This window comes from Apium graveolens, chromosome 6, assembly GCF_009905375.1.
Source record: "Apium graveolens cultivar Ventura chromosome 6, ASM990537v1, whole genome shotgun sequence".
NCBI classification, from domain to species: domain Eukaryota; kingdom Viridiplantae; phylum Streptophyta; class Magnoliopsida; order Apiales; family Apiaceae; genus Apium; species Apium graveolens.
In genome coordinates, this window is record NC_133652.1 from 10195690 (window position 1) to 10211151 (window position 15462).

The window sequence follows — 15462 nt, forward strand, 5'->3', positions numbered from 1 at the left end:
GAAGATGTTTTCCCTCTAAACAATTCCAGCCCAAAGCCATATATACAGCCTACCCCTGTTCCTATGCCTCAAGCCCCAACTCAGCCATTTACTGATGATGACCTTGTCATTTACGGTCAACCAGTTGTTGAACATCCAATTGATACTCAGCCTTCGCCAGAAAACCGTCCTCTCAGACATTCCACCAGAGCTGCTCGAAAGCCAGCCTGGCTGAATGACTATGTGCATAGTATGCACTCTTCCTGCAACATTGCTCAAGTGATAGACATTCCAATTGCTGACCAGTTTCATTGCTTATCTGCTCAGCTCTCAACAAACACAGATCCTTGCAGCTTCAAATATGCACTGAAACATCCTCACTGGATTGAGGCAATGAACAACGAACTCTCAGCTCTAGAAGACAACAACACCTGGACTGTGACTTCCCTTCCACCGGGTAAAAAGCCCATTGGCTGCAAATGGCTTTTTAAAACCAAATACAACCCAGACGGTTCCATTGAACGCTACAAATCAAGACTTGTCGTACTAGGATGCAAACAGGTTTATGGAATCGATTATGCTGAAACATTTGCACCCGTTGCAAAGTTAACAACAGTGCGTACCTTGTTGGTTGTAGCTGCCATTCAAGATTGGATTACAGTGCAAATGGACGTCTCCAACGCCTTCTTAAATGGCGACCTTGAGGAGGTTGTTTACATGAAATTTCCTCAAGGCTACACGGGGCTAGGTTCCAGAATCTCTGCAACTTCCTCCCCCACCTCCCTTGGTAATTTAGTGCTTCGACTTCTCAAATCATTATACGACCTCAAACAGGCCCCTCGCCAATGGTTTCGTAAGCTATCTGAGACATTACAAGGGCTGGGTTATGTACAATCAAAAACTGATTACAGCTTATTCAAGAAAACCTCAGGTACATCTATTACTCTGGTTTTAATCTATGTCGATGACCTCCTGATTTCTGGCAATGCACCTACTGAAATTGAGTACATAAAAACAATGTTGGCCCAAAAGTTTCACATGAAAGATCTTGGCCCAGTGAGCTATTTTCTGGGCATTGAAATCTCACGCTCTAAAGTTGAGTTCTTCATCTCTCAAAAACGATATACTCTAGACCTACTTCGAGAATTTGGAATGTCCACTGCTTCGTCATTAAAACTCCCAATGGATTCACATCTCAAGCTCACACCCACCACTGGAGTTCCTCTTATTGACCCCCACCCATACCAGCGTCTAGTTGGAAAGCTTATCTACCTCACAGTCACTCGCCCCGACATCACATTCCCAGTTCACATCCTGAGCCAATATATGCATCACCCAACTGATGCCCACATGCAAGCTGCTAAGAAACTCCTTCGTTATCTCGTTGGCAACCCATCTCAAGGTCTTCTTCTCACATCTTCCTCAAATGCATCTATCAATGCTTACTCGGACAGCGATTGGGAAAATTGTCCAGTAACAAGGCGATCAACTTCCGGTTTCTGCCTTCTCCTGGGCACTTCACCTGTTAGCTGGAAAACAAAGAAACAAAATGTTGTGGCTCGCTCAACCGCGGAGGCAGAATATCGTTCTATGGCCTTAACAGCATGCGAGGTCACCTGGCTCACAGCCCTCCTCAAAGACATGGGCCTCAACCCCACTTCCCCAACCATCTTACACTGTGATAACCTCGCTGCTCTCTCCATTGCAGCCAACCCCGTAATGCACGAGCGTACAAAATATATTGAGGTTGACTGCCACTTCATCAGAGACAAGATCAATGCTGGTGAAATCACTACCACCCATATTCCATCTCACTCTCAACTGGCAGACGTGTTGACTAAACCACTCTCTGTCAAGCAACACTACTTCTTACTGGACAAGCTTGGAGCTTCAGCACAGCCTCCAGCTCAGCTTGAAGGGGAGTAATGAAAGGAATATGCTGCCACCTGTCTTGCCTTGTCACCTTCTGCAGGACCACATAATAAGTTGTTAAAACAATTCTCTGCACTCCTTGTTTTCAGCATTACCGTTATTTACATTTACTAGTATAGCTGTCCTGTCCTTATCCATATTGTTGGCCTAGTGCCTTATGATTTCTATATGTATGCGTGACCTCTGTAATCAAAGGTATGAATGATAAGTTAAAATTTACACTCTGAAAGTTTTCTTCTTGTCCATTGCATTTTTGCTCTATCTTTCTTTACAGACTAGCAATGTTCTATTTATTTTCAGATGGGGGTATAAACGGATTAAATTATTCGTGGTTACTTGAATTGGGCTCATTATATATTCAAATTCGGCTAGGTAATAATCGAGTTGAGGTCGAACTATTCCAACTATTCAGTTCAAATTATTTATCAAATCGATTGAGTTTTCGAGCTAATTCGGACATGAAGAACTTTTACGGAAATTTCGAGTCTAAAATTAAAGGTTCGGTCGAACATTTACATGATATTATCCATGCCAACAAATGTTGAAGCATTTATATATGATTTTGTCCGAAATATATTTCATGGTTTTTGGTGTGGACATACGCAGAGGGGGCGCTCGTGAGCGCGGGGCGAGCCACCGCATAGGTCTCCCGAAAATAGAAGACTCAAAATTTTAAAGATCTTATATCTATATTTACGAATAACAATATTATAATAAAGGTTAAATGGACTTTTTAAGATGACAAGTAAAAGTGGGCTTATAGATGAAGTGAACATAAAAAGTCTTTAGAAGATTTTGTTAAAAACTATTTGAGAAGAACTTCTCTCGTTTGTAAGAAAAGCCTCTTTTTTTTACTGAATTGTCGAAATATATTTCTTCTCTACATGTTTGATAATTCATTTTATTTGTCGAAATGCATCTCATTAAAATTTTCAGTTGAAGTAAAAATTAGGGCTCAATTTTGTGATTTAGTGCTAGGCCCCGAATATTTAATGTGCCAAAATTTTATTGATGGAGATTTTTGTGCATGCAGAGTGTCCATCATTATTAATAAACTTTCCACCGATAAAATTTTGACGATTTATCAAGAAGAGAGTTTAGCACGTGCCCTCGGGTAAATACTAGAAAATTCGATATACTCCCTATGTCCCTAATTAGTTGTCACATTTTGAATTTTGATGATCAAATTATCCAAATTTTAACCAGAATTTATATATACTATAATATTAGATATATTTTTAAAAATTATATCATTAAAAGCTATATGTAATATATTTTAATATATAAATTTAAATTTTTCTTAATAATAAATGAATGAATTATTATGTTTGGTCAAAAGTTGATCAATTTGAGAAAAATCAAACATGACAAGATAATAATTAAAAAAAATAATCAAGTTCTCTTTCAAAAAATAAAATAAAAAATAATCAAGTTCATTTGGCCTGTTGTCCGCATTTTAAATGCACATATAAAATCGTTGACGATTCTCTCACCCTCAAATTACGCGTTGGTCTGAAGCTTTGTTGTGTCCCTTTTACACACACAAAACACACACTAGATCCCCCAAGGTTAATTCTTCTTAATCCTTTTATTTGATTTTCGATTTTTCGCTCAATTGTACATGTATATATATGAATCTGTATTTATAATTACCATGTTTCGATTGTTAATTACATGATTTAATTCTGAATCTCCCGTTTGCATTATTCGATGTATGTATATAGTGATTTATTTCATCTTATGTTCGGTTAATCGAAAGATTTATTATATAATTAATTTTAAATTTTATTGGTGATGCATCATAATTTAATGCTGACATGAAATAAGGTTACATTTATCCAATATAATGTTATGGTTGAAGATTGTGAAATTACGATATCTCGGTCTATGATCTTTTAGCTGTTTATCACACTAGGTTCTGTTAATTACGATGTTGTGAAATGTGAAGTTTGAATTCAAATTGCTGCCTAGTCGGGTTATTCTTTTAATGATATTCGTTGATTTTAGATGTATTTGCTATTCAATTGAGATTTTGAAGGATTGATAATAATTCATGGATTTTACAAGATTTTCGTTGATTTAAATGTTCGCGGATTTTCACGGAGTTGATAAAAAAATCTTGCAAAGTCTTTGTGATTTTGAGAAGTTTTTAGAAATCCTTCAAAATCTCATGTATTTTGGTGAGATTTCAAAAGATTAAACATGTACTATCAAATCCATCAAAATCCACATGTTTTTCAAATAAAACAAAATCCATGGACTTTTGAATACCATCATATTTCAGTGGAATTTTTAAAATCTAAATTTAATGCCCTAAGATTTTGATAGTTTTTTTTAAATCTAAATTGAATACACTCGGATTTTAATGGAATTTTTACAATCCAAATTGAATGCCTCCAGATTTTGAATGATTTTTCAAAATCTAAATTGAATACCCATGGACTTTGAAAATCCTTTAAAATCTTGATTGAATACACCCCCCTAAATGTTGCTGAGGAATTTTTTTTTGTGATCTCATTGTTTTATTATATGTGCTAACAGTCTAGGGATTCTTACGTGAAAAGAGAATGGGGCTATCGTTTACTAAGCTTTTCAGCCGGCTTTTTGCCAAGAAAGAAATGAGGATTCTGATGGTTGGTCTTGATGCTGCGGGTAAGACAACTATATTGTACAAGCTCAAGCTTGGGGAGATTGTGACAACCATTCCTACTATTGGTATGTCAATCAATTAATGATTAGCTGTGAATATTTTGATGTTTAAACTATTTGCTTTTCGTTTTTACAAATTCTCATGCACATTACTTTGCTTAGCAAAAAATAAAAAATAATAAAAATAAATTTCTCATGCACATTACTTGCTGTAGACTATGTTGATTATTTCCTTGATATTTGTTTTGGCACTCCCAAAAATTGATCTATGTTCAGTTGTGATCTTAAAGGTTTTAAAATATTTGAGTTTATTTTTTTGGGTAAAGAACAATTACATAATTTTTAATATTCGTGCATACTGCCTTCAATCGACCTTCAACCTCGTATTACCAAATTACCATGACAAGGTTATATGCTAGGCTAAGCCTTGCAGATAATATTTTGATCTTCTGTTTATAAGAATCTAGTGCATGTCACTTTTAGTGTAGACCATCATATATATTTTTACGCCTTTGATTGTAACAATGTAAAGGGAATATGGGCTTATAATGAAGTCTGTAGAATTAGGAGAAAAACGAACCTGCTTCTTTGATCTTGGCAATGTTTAAGGAAGTGACTAAATTGGCTCTGGTTTACAATGTCATACAACTGATACCGTAAACCATGGACAAAATAATCTTCGAATTGGCAACATGCCTTGTCTAAAAAAATTAAATTACTGCAAAACCTAATTTTGTAGTTGACTCAAGAAACGTAGCAACTCATCTATTACCAATGACAGTACGTTGTGCCTACAGTAAAGTTCTTCAAAAGAAACTCTTCTCATTTTCCCTTACTCTGATTTTCAATCTCATAATAATATTGCAATACAGTAATACACCAATGATAGGACCGCGCCAGTCCATTTTTCTTTTGTTGAATGTTACTATCTCTTTTTTTTAAAATTTGGTGTGGTGTTTTTGCAATTTTTTACCCATTTCTCATAGAAAAGAATGCACTCCGGTTTTCTATTATCTCATGTTAGAAGTTTGCTATCCCCCAGTCAGTAGGATATGTTTAACTCTTTCATGATCTAGTGAAAATTTATTAAGTTCGTGGTCTATATATCATTGCTGACAAGAATATTGGTAGGGAAAAAGTCTCCCTCCCATTGTTGGAGAGTCCTCATTATATAACAATATACAAGCTGAATTATCTCCTGAAATGCAGCTAATTTGCAGATTTCAGCCTTTACAACAGTTCTATACTCTAAATATGGAAGGTAACCAAATATGTTAATACACCTAATATATCTCAATCTAATTAGGGACAACTAATACAACTAACATACAGCTAATACATTTGACACCCTCCCTCAAATTGATGCTGCTGGTAAATCTTCAAGCATCAATTTGACAACAAGAAAGTTGTGGCGCTGACGTGACATCGATTTGGTAAAAATATCAGCAATCTGTAGAGTGGTGGAGATATGTGGGAGAGTAATAACCAGGTGGTCATAAGCCTCACGAATAGAATGACAGTCAACCTCAATGTGTTTTGTACGTTCGTGGTAAACAGGGTTGGCTGCAATCTGAATGGCGCTAGTGTTATCAGCATGTAATGGAGTTGGCTGGGCTTGAGAGAATCCAAGTTCTGCAAGGAGCCCACGTAGCCAAATAATTTCAGAACAAGCGGCAGACATGGCACGATATTCTGCTTCTGTAGACGACTTCGATACACGATTCTGCTTTTTGCATTTCCATGAAATAAGAGCATCTCCAAGAAACATACACCAACCAGTAATAGACTTTCTAGTATCAGGGCATCCAGCCCAATCTGCATCACTGTACGCTTGAAGTTTGAGTGAAGAACCAACGGGGAAGAACAGGCCACGACTACGAGTTCCAAGGATATACCGGATGATTCGTTTGACAGCTGATAGGTGGAAGTGCCGAGGACATTGCATGAACTTACTTACTATATGTACAGCGTAAGAGATATCCGGTCGAGTAATGGTAAGATATATAAGGCTGCCAACTAGCTTCCGGTAAAAAGTAGGATCAGAAAGTAGCTCTCCTTCTTCTCTGCTATATTTGACATTAATTTCCATTGGGGTTTCAACAGAAATAGAGCCCTTGAGTCCGGCTAATTCAACCAAATCTTGAACATACTTGTGTTGATTCAAGAAGATACCTCGTGGTCGATAATGTACTTCTAATCCCAAGAAATAATGGAGCTGACCAAGATCTTTCATTTGGAAAGTGGAACGTAGCAGATTTTTAAGACAATCAATGGCTTGTATATCAGAACCAGTGACAAGGATATCATCCACGTAGACAAGAAGCATAACTATCCCCGCACTTGTCTTTTTCAGGAAAAGAGAGGAGTCATATTTACTTTGCGTATATGAAAAACTCAGTAGAGTGGATTTGAACTTTTCAAACCAGATTCTAGGTGCCTGCTTTAAACCATATAAAGAGCGCTTCAGTTTGCAAACATGATTAGGTGAGATAGGCATACCATTGGGAAGTGTTATATAAACTTCTTCCTTGAGGTCACCGTGTAAGAAAGCGTTCTTCACATCCATTTGAGACAATTTCCATGATTGAGACGCAGCAAGGGCTAGTATGGTTCGCACGGTGGTCATTTTAGCTACCGGTGCAAACGTCTCTTCGTAATCTATGCCGTACTCTTGTCTATTTCCAAGCACTACTAGTCGAGCCTTATACCTCTCAACGGAACCATCTGGATGAAGTTTTACTGAGAACACAAACTTGCTGCCCAGAGGTTTCACGGATTTGGGACGCGCTACAACATCCCATGTTTGGTTTTCTTCAAGTGCAAGAAGCTCAGTTTCAATAGCTTCCCTCCAACATTCATGCTTCATTGCCTGTTTATATGATTTGGGAATAGGGATGGTTGATACAGTAGCTGTTAATGATACAGGATTAGTAAAACCATACCTATCTGGAGGCTGGCTCACTCGAGTGCTATGTCTACGAGTGGCAGGTGCAGCAGCTTGAACGGGATCAGTAGTAAGGGAATCATTTTGAGGGGGTGGAGAAGCTTGAACATGATCAGCCGCAAAGGAATCAGTGTGTGGAGGTGGATTGGCTTGAATTGGATTTGAAGTTGGAGTTTCTAGTATAGTATTCTGGTTTTGCATGACTTTAGTGCGTCGTTGATACACCAAAAGTGGTTTAGGAGATGGATGTTCAGATTCAAATGACACTGGAATGGATAAAGAATCTGCAGAAGAGTTAGTAAATAGAGGTACAACTGAAGATAACGGAGAATGATGATCAGAATGATGATCATTGTAGGTAGAGAAAAAAGGTTGGTTTTCCAGAAAAACTACATTTCTCGAAACTCGAGTTCGTCGTAAATTAGGATCATAACAGAGAAATCCTTTCTGGTGTAGAGCATATCCTAAGAAAGCACATTTTGTTGACTGGGCTGTGAGTTTTGTGCGTTCATGTGGAGGAAGGTGAACATAACATACACATCCAAAATTACGAAGACCTGAATAATCTGGAGTGCGACCAAACAACCGAGTGAAAGGTGAAACGTGATTTAAGGATGGTGAGGGTAATCTATTTATGAGGTACACTGCAGTGGAGAGAGCTTCACACCAGAACCTAGAGGGCACAAATGATTCCAACAAAAGAGTACGAACAACATCGAGAAGATGGCGGTTTTTTCTTTCAGCTATCCCATTTTGTTGGGGAGTTGAAGGACAAGACCTTTGAGAGATTATACCATTGGCTTGTAAATACTCTTGAAACAAATGAGCCGTATATTCACCCCCATTATCTGAGCGAAGAATTTTGATTTTTGTATCGAATTGAGTTTAAATATATGCATGAAAGATCTTGAAGGCTGAGAGCACTTCAGATTTAGAACGAAGCAAATATATCCAAGTAAAACGACTATAATCGTCAATAAATGTGACAAAGTACTTATACTTAGCATGAGAAACAACCGGTGACATACCCCAAACATCACTATGTATTAAATCAAAACGTTGAGTTACATCAGAAGTATGAATGGGAAATGGTAAAGTTTTGCTTTTTCCAAGTTTACAAGAATTGCAATCGAACTGGACAGAACTAAGAGAAGATATTTTTTTATTCCCAAGTACACCAGATTTCAGCAAACCACGAAGAACGTTATTATTGGGGTGTCCTAGACGCTTATGCCATGCATGGTAATCAATACGGGCAGAATTACAAGAAATAATAGGAAACGAGCGACATGGTGAAGGAAATTGTATAGGAAAGAGACGCTCAACTTTAGGCCCCCTCGTGATCACCCTCCCTGACTGCTGATCCTGCACAATACAACCAGATTTTGAAAATGTTACTTTGCAATTATTTTCTACCAATTGACCGACAGAAATAAGGTTAGTGGTAAGGGCAGGAGAGACAAAGACATCGGTTAGAGAGGAAGAAATATCACCAGTTGCTGTGATAGGTAAATGATTTCCATCTGCAGTACTGATTTCAAGATTTCCGCAATATTTACTTATATTTGTAAGAAAATCAGCATTATTGGTCATATGATTAGAAGCTGCAGAATCAAAGTACCAAGTAGGTGATTTGAGAGTAGATTTACCAGAAATTCCTAGAGTAGAAAATGCTGAAATGATCATTTGCTGAATCATTTCAGGTGTCACGGGTTGGACAGGAGCTATATCATTCCGTGTCGTATGTCCAGTATTCAACATACCTCCAGTACTCGAGGATCCAACCATAGCTGTGTAGGCGGTCTCAGATTTCTTTGGTGGACGAATAGGACATTCCTTGATTATATGTCCATCTTTCTTACAATAATTGCAAATTTTTTTGGAACAGTTTGAAGCATAATGTCCAAAACCTTTGCAAGAGAAACACTGAACATTACGCATATCCCTGCCTCTTAGTTTACCTTGTGTTGCATATGCCAGATGAACTAACTCAGATTTCTGTTCTTTCAAGGTGTCTTGAGTGAGAAGACGTTGTTCCTCCCGAAGCAGATCATTAAGACATGTATCCAGAGAAGGAAGAGGATCTCGATTCATAAGGTTTGACCTAGTAGCTTCAAACTCAGACCGTAATTTCATAAGAAACTGATCTCTTTTAGTAGTTTCATGTACATCTTGAACCGACTTAAGACCTTCAGCCGATACAGAAGCATAGACAATATCCGTGTATTCAACCCATAGGTTCATGAATGAAGAATAAAAATCAGAAATTGACAGACCATCTTGTTGAAGTTTGCCTATGTCATGTTCTAGTTGAAAGCGACGAGCAGTGTTCTGCTGACTATATATCTTCTTGAGATAAGCCCACATCTCAGCTGAAGTTTTAAAAGGCCGTAAGTTCAATATAATGTTGGGATCGACAGATCCTAGCAGCCAACCCATGATCTGTGCATCTTTAGTTTCCCACTTAGCATATCCAGCCTTGTCTTTTTCTTTGTCAGGAGCAAGAGTGGTGCCACTAACATAACCCCATAAATCCTTCCCTTTGACAAAGATCTGAAAGTGAAATGCCCATGCTGAATAATTTTTGCCATTAAGGCGAACCAAGAGAGTGTCATACTTGTCTAAAGACATGATTCTGAGAGAATGATGAAGAGTAACCAGGAACAAGAAACTTTATCAAGATACAAGAACGAAGAGAAAGAATTGATCAGAAACAAGAGGAAATCAGAATTGTAGCTCTGATACCATGACAAGAATATTGGTAGGGAAAAAGTCTCCCTCCCATTGTTGGAGAGTCCTCATTATATAACAATATACAAGCTGAATTATCTCCTGAAATGCAGCTAATTTGCAGATTTCAGCCTTTACAACAGTTCTATACTCTAAATATGGAAGGTAACCAAATATGTTAATACACCTAATATATCTCAATCTAATTAGGGACAACTAATACAACTAACATACAGCTAATACATTTGACAATTGCGGCCACTGCCATCTCATTCCCACTGTATAATTTCTTTATGGAAACACTGCTGATTATCTGCAGGCTTTAATGTCGAGACTGTCGAATACAAAAACATCAGCTTCACTGTGTGGGATGTTGGTGGTCAGGACAAGGTGGTTTTCTTTTCTTCATTAAGTTTCTGTCAACAATTTATTAAAGTTCATTTTTGGTTAATGAAGTACAACATGTTCTTCTCCCACCTCTTGCGAATTTGACCCTTACAAAGTATACTCTAATTTATGATATTTCTTGTGACATCTTCACTGAATTTACCATGAATATACTCTGGCTATCTACTATGCAGATTCGTCCATTGTGGAGGCACTACTTCCAGAACACACAGGGTCTCATATTTGTGGTTGATAGCAATGATAGAGACCGAGTTGTGGAGGCTAGAGATGAGTTGCATAGAATGTTGAATGAGGTAGTTTTACCAATATTATAGTTGCCTACAGTTTCATGTGTTTTTTTTTGGTGTTTCCTACATTTTCATGTGTGTGTGAAGACAAAGAAATTAGGTATAGAAGCATTTGAGTGCAGTTTATTTTTTAGAGTATCAGTGCATATAGTTAGTGAAGGTACTGGAAAAAAATTAAGAAAAGGATTGTGGCCTACATTTATATTTGAACAACTTTCTGGGTGAAAAATTGGTGTCATGATTGGGGCTTTTTGTTTCAAGTGTTAGGCATTGATACAAATTTAGGATACAAGTAAAAATAAAATATTTAGCAATACATATTTATTATGTTAAGGACATTTAAATATTTTCCGATCTAGGATGAGCTACGAGATGCAGTGCTACTCGTATTTGCAAACAAACAAGATCTTCCAAATGCAATGAATGCTGCTGAAATAACCGATAAGCTTGGTCTCCACTCTCTCCGACAGCGCCATTGGTAATTATCCTAGACTTGATGTTTCCTAGTAACTTCTTATTGTAGATAAGTCTTGTGACAAGTTATTTATAATTTCTTTGACTTTCATTTGCATGTTTTTTCTCTGTTTGTAGGTATATACAGAGCACCTGTGCAACATCCGGGGAAGGACTTTATGAGGGTTTGGATTGGCTTTCCAACAATATTGCCAACAAGGCAAGTGTGTAGATACTATCAGATCATTGTTTCATATTTGTTATGGTTAGCTGTATTGAAAATGGAATTTATATTTGTTTTTTTAATTTTCTCCTGAATACAGTAATAAGCAGATACAGAGTTCTTCCTGTGGAGTGATTCTGGATGCAGAATTATTTTATCTAGTTTTACTTCTTATGTTCCCCAAACATGTTATATTTCCGTAGCCACTGTCTACTGTGAATTTTGACCAAAGCTGGACCTAGAGCTGACCTTCAAGTGGTCCGAATTCATGCTGGGTTCAGTAGACAAATTCTCGAGATGCTAAATACTTGTATGTGCAATATGCAAATTTGTAATATCAAAAGCTTATGTGGTGTTGAGACACATTTCGTACCTTTTGTATTAGTTAAAGGAATGATTGCATCATTCTGTTATTCTTGTCATTTGTCAAGTGTCATGGCAGCTGAACTGCTAGAGTAGAACTCATAATTGTTACCCATACCGGATATTATTGGTGGCTGTAGAAAAGTATATTATAGCCTAAATTATCTTCCAAATTTTGAGAGGATACTTGTAATATTTTTATGACATTATTAGCATCGTTCATGTGGTCTGTAGACTATAGCTAATAGATTCAGTTTTCTTGATATTATTTAGTACTCCACAGATGTAGTGAAAGTACAATTTTTTGGAGTATTTTAGCTGAAAATACACTACAGTTGTGAACAGAAGGTAGATTCTTAATTTCTGTTTGTAAACAAAATGAATGGGACGATGGGTGTGTGCATGTTTTATAAGTAGAGGAACCCCTGTATATGTACTTAGGGGAGTTACATGACTACTGGATATGCACAAAAATCCCGGGCCCGAAAATCTGGCCCGGCCCGATCCGGTCAAATTCCAGTCAATCTCTGCCCGGTCCCGAACCGGGCTTCGGGCCTCGACGGGAACTATATTTTTGGGCAAAGCCCGGCCCGGTTAAAAGCCCGGGTTTCGGCCCGGCTCGGCCCGGCCCGATTAATAGTCCGAAAAAACCCGGTTATAATATGATTATTTTAATATATTTTCTTATATATTTATAAATTCACATTTAATATAAATATAAATAATACTTTAAACACATATATATTTACATATTTGTGATTAATAATATTATTTATATACTTCGTTACATAAATAATTAAAGAAGATATAATAAGTACATTATATATATTTGGATATCATTGTTATGAATATTTGGAACAATGATAAAACATATTATTCTATAAACATGTTTATTTTTTGCCGAACTTAAATATTTTCAACGAAGTAATGTTTTCATAAAATATTTCATGTAAACTAATACATTTTTACGATGATCTAGTTGCTAACACATGTATTTTTCGGAATCTCTAATAATACTCGATCCGATTTAAATTAGAAAAAAAGTCCGGCCCGATCCGATCCGGCCCGAAAAAAAGCCCGGTTAGGCCCGCCTCGAGGGCCCAAACGGGCTCTGACATTTCCGGAAAGCCCGGCCCGGCCCGGTCAGAGTCAAAGTCCGACCCGGTCAAAGCCCGGGCTTTTTAAGGCCCGGTCAAAATCCGGCCCGGTGGGCCTTTTGTGCATCTCTATTACTGACTACGTAGTGTATTGATATAATTAGAATTTTTTAATCATTTTGTGTAACACGCATAACACACAAATTTGAAAACACCACTAAGATCGATCGAAAACTTACCTCCAAATCTGACTAGATCTGAAATTGCCTTTTTTGACCCTTTAAATGATATTTTCTTGAAAAACATGAAATACGAAAGTTGTAGAGAACGAAAAGACTTTTTTGAAAAGTCCAGAATCAATAAATTCCGATTTACAATGAATTTTTTACAAATTTTACAAGACTGCTGATTTTTATGGCTAGAAGCCCTATGAATTTTAATAATAAAGACGAGGAAAACGAATATGATTTATTTATAAAAACGAATAGGATGTATTTATAACAATATAAAATCCTATTATCCATATTAGAATCTGATCCAAATTTTAGGTTCATTAGTCTAATCCAATTTTAAATCCTAAACTTTATCTAATTTTAATCCCTTTTTTCTAATATCCTATTATTATTATTATTCTAAAAATTACAGAATATTACACGAAACTAAAAACGGTTCGACACAGAAGAAACTAGATTAAAAAACTTAACGAGTTTGGCCATAGATTTTTTGCACTTTACAGCGATGCTAAGCTATATATGAGTTAGCAAAGGTCGATAGTCTCTTGCTTAGCTCTAACACTATCCTATACCTAGAAGTAGCAGATTAAAGATTTTACAAAGACATAAAAAAAGGTCGGTATTAGATCAGGAACATAAATACACTGTATGTGAATTTTGAAAAGCAGGAACGTTCTCCAGTCATATTCGCCGACTCCAGAGCCGTTGGGAAGGAATATAACCAAGGATCTTATGATCAAGTGGTTAATGGCAGAGGCCCAGCTTCACTCTTTCTTCTAGCACACACATTTGGGTTTTGTTTTATACACATTTTGTCAACTAGTAAAGGCCACACCATAGTACAAGAGGAGTACATAAATACACCTGTATACAATATAGGACCCGGATTCTTCGGGGGTTTCTATTATGGAAAATGCTAGTTGTACAGAATTGTGTACAAAATCTTGTACATATTGTGTTTTAATTGGAATGACCCTCCTGCATTTACATCAACAAAACCAATTAAAACACCCCACATCAAATGTCATGTTATTATATACAAATATTTTGTACAAAATTTTGTACACCCAGCACTACTCTTCTATTATCGCTCTCAAGACTGTGACCGTACAAGCACACATTTCTTTTGGTCCCCATGAAGGCTGCGGAAAGGTAGTATACAGGTCGAATTTCCAAATATCTGCACACACACACACACACAGTTTACAGAGAGTTATAGTTCTCTTATTAAAACCATACATTGTGAAGGAGAATCGTATATTCAAAGGGTGGGTGTGAATGAATATGGAAATATTGTGTAATTGTGACTGCTTAGATGTTAGCGGGAGACTGAGATTCCTGTTATAGATTCCTAAGCATCTTTAGCTATATGTTCAACTATCTAATTTCTGAAGTACAAAAACACCAGAGAGCTATAGACAAATATATAGAAAACTAAATGTATTTTTTTATCCTGACTAGAAAAAGAGAGAAAACAGGAGGTGTGTTGTACTCTCTTTGGGGTGGGTTTATTCTGCACCTGTAACTCAATCAAAACTCTAACCAAGTCCGATACATGATACAAACGCAACACTTGTCTAACATAAAAACGCTACAACAGAGTCTAAATTTAAGATTAACAGTCCAAAAGAGACAAAAAAACCGTAGACAATATATGGTGAAGAACTCATAATTTAAACAATCTTTCCATGAAATCATTTCACAAACACAAACACCTAAATCCACAATTAATTCATTGTCAACCTCATCAATAACTATAGTGCAAAATATATTATCTCCTCTCTACAGCCTGATGAATGGTAAACGCAGGCATTGAGCATCCTGAAAGATTTTAAGTCTTGCTACTCTGTAACTAAGAAAACTGTAAAACAAGCATTGTATAGTGCACATTACAGTATGTATTCTAAGCCTGCAATACACAGAGCATGAAAGATGTGGAACCATATGTTTTTATTGAACAGGTCCAGATGGGAAGAAAAGTTTTTCTAACAAATCCTCTGAAATATAACTAGTGCTGAAACTGAATCTTAGGTTTCAACCTCAATTAAATAGCCTCAAATATATATCCGATATTTTACAACAAGAACACTCAAACTAAAGCGTATTATTTCTTACATTTAGACTTCTGTATAAGTTAAGGCAATTAAGCGTGTCATATGATTTT

The 15462-nt window shown here is 36.7% G+C and overlaps 1 protein-coding gene across 2 annotated transcripts in view; it reads left to right on the top strand.

The window, feature by feature from the left end:
• Window positions 1–3348: 3348 nt before the first annotated feature.
• LOC141664227 (ADP-ribosylation factor 2) overlaps window positions 3349–15462 on the top strand; it is a 134283-nt gene continuing 122169 nt past the window's right edge. Inside the window, exons 1-7 of one of the 2 annotated variants that reach the window (XM_074470138.1) lie at window positions 3349–3479; window positions 4453–4626; window positions 10554–10624; window positions 10816–10935; window positions 11289–11407; window positions 11521–11602; window positions 11706–12236. In XM_074470138.1, coding sequence (XP_074326239.1) covers window positions 4479–4626; window positions 10554–10624; window positions 10816–10935; window positions 11289–11407; window positions 11521–11602; window positions 11706–11708 — 543 coding nt within the window. In that variant the 5' untranslated portion in view covers window positions 3349–3479; window positions 4453–4478 and the 3' untranslated portion in view covers window positions 11709–12236. Of the gene's footprint in view, window positions 3480–4452; window positions 4627–10553; window positions 10625–10815; window positions 10936–11288; window positions 11408–11520; window positions 11603–11705; window positions 12237–15462 lie in introns of those variants that run through there. The other variant, XM_074470137.1, reaches the window with a different exon arrangement.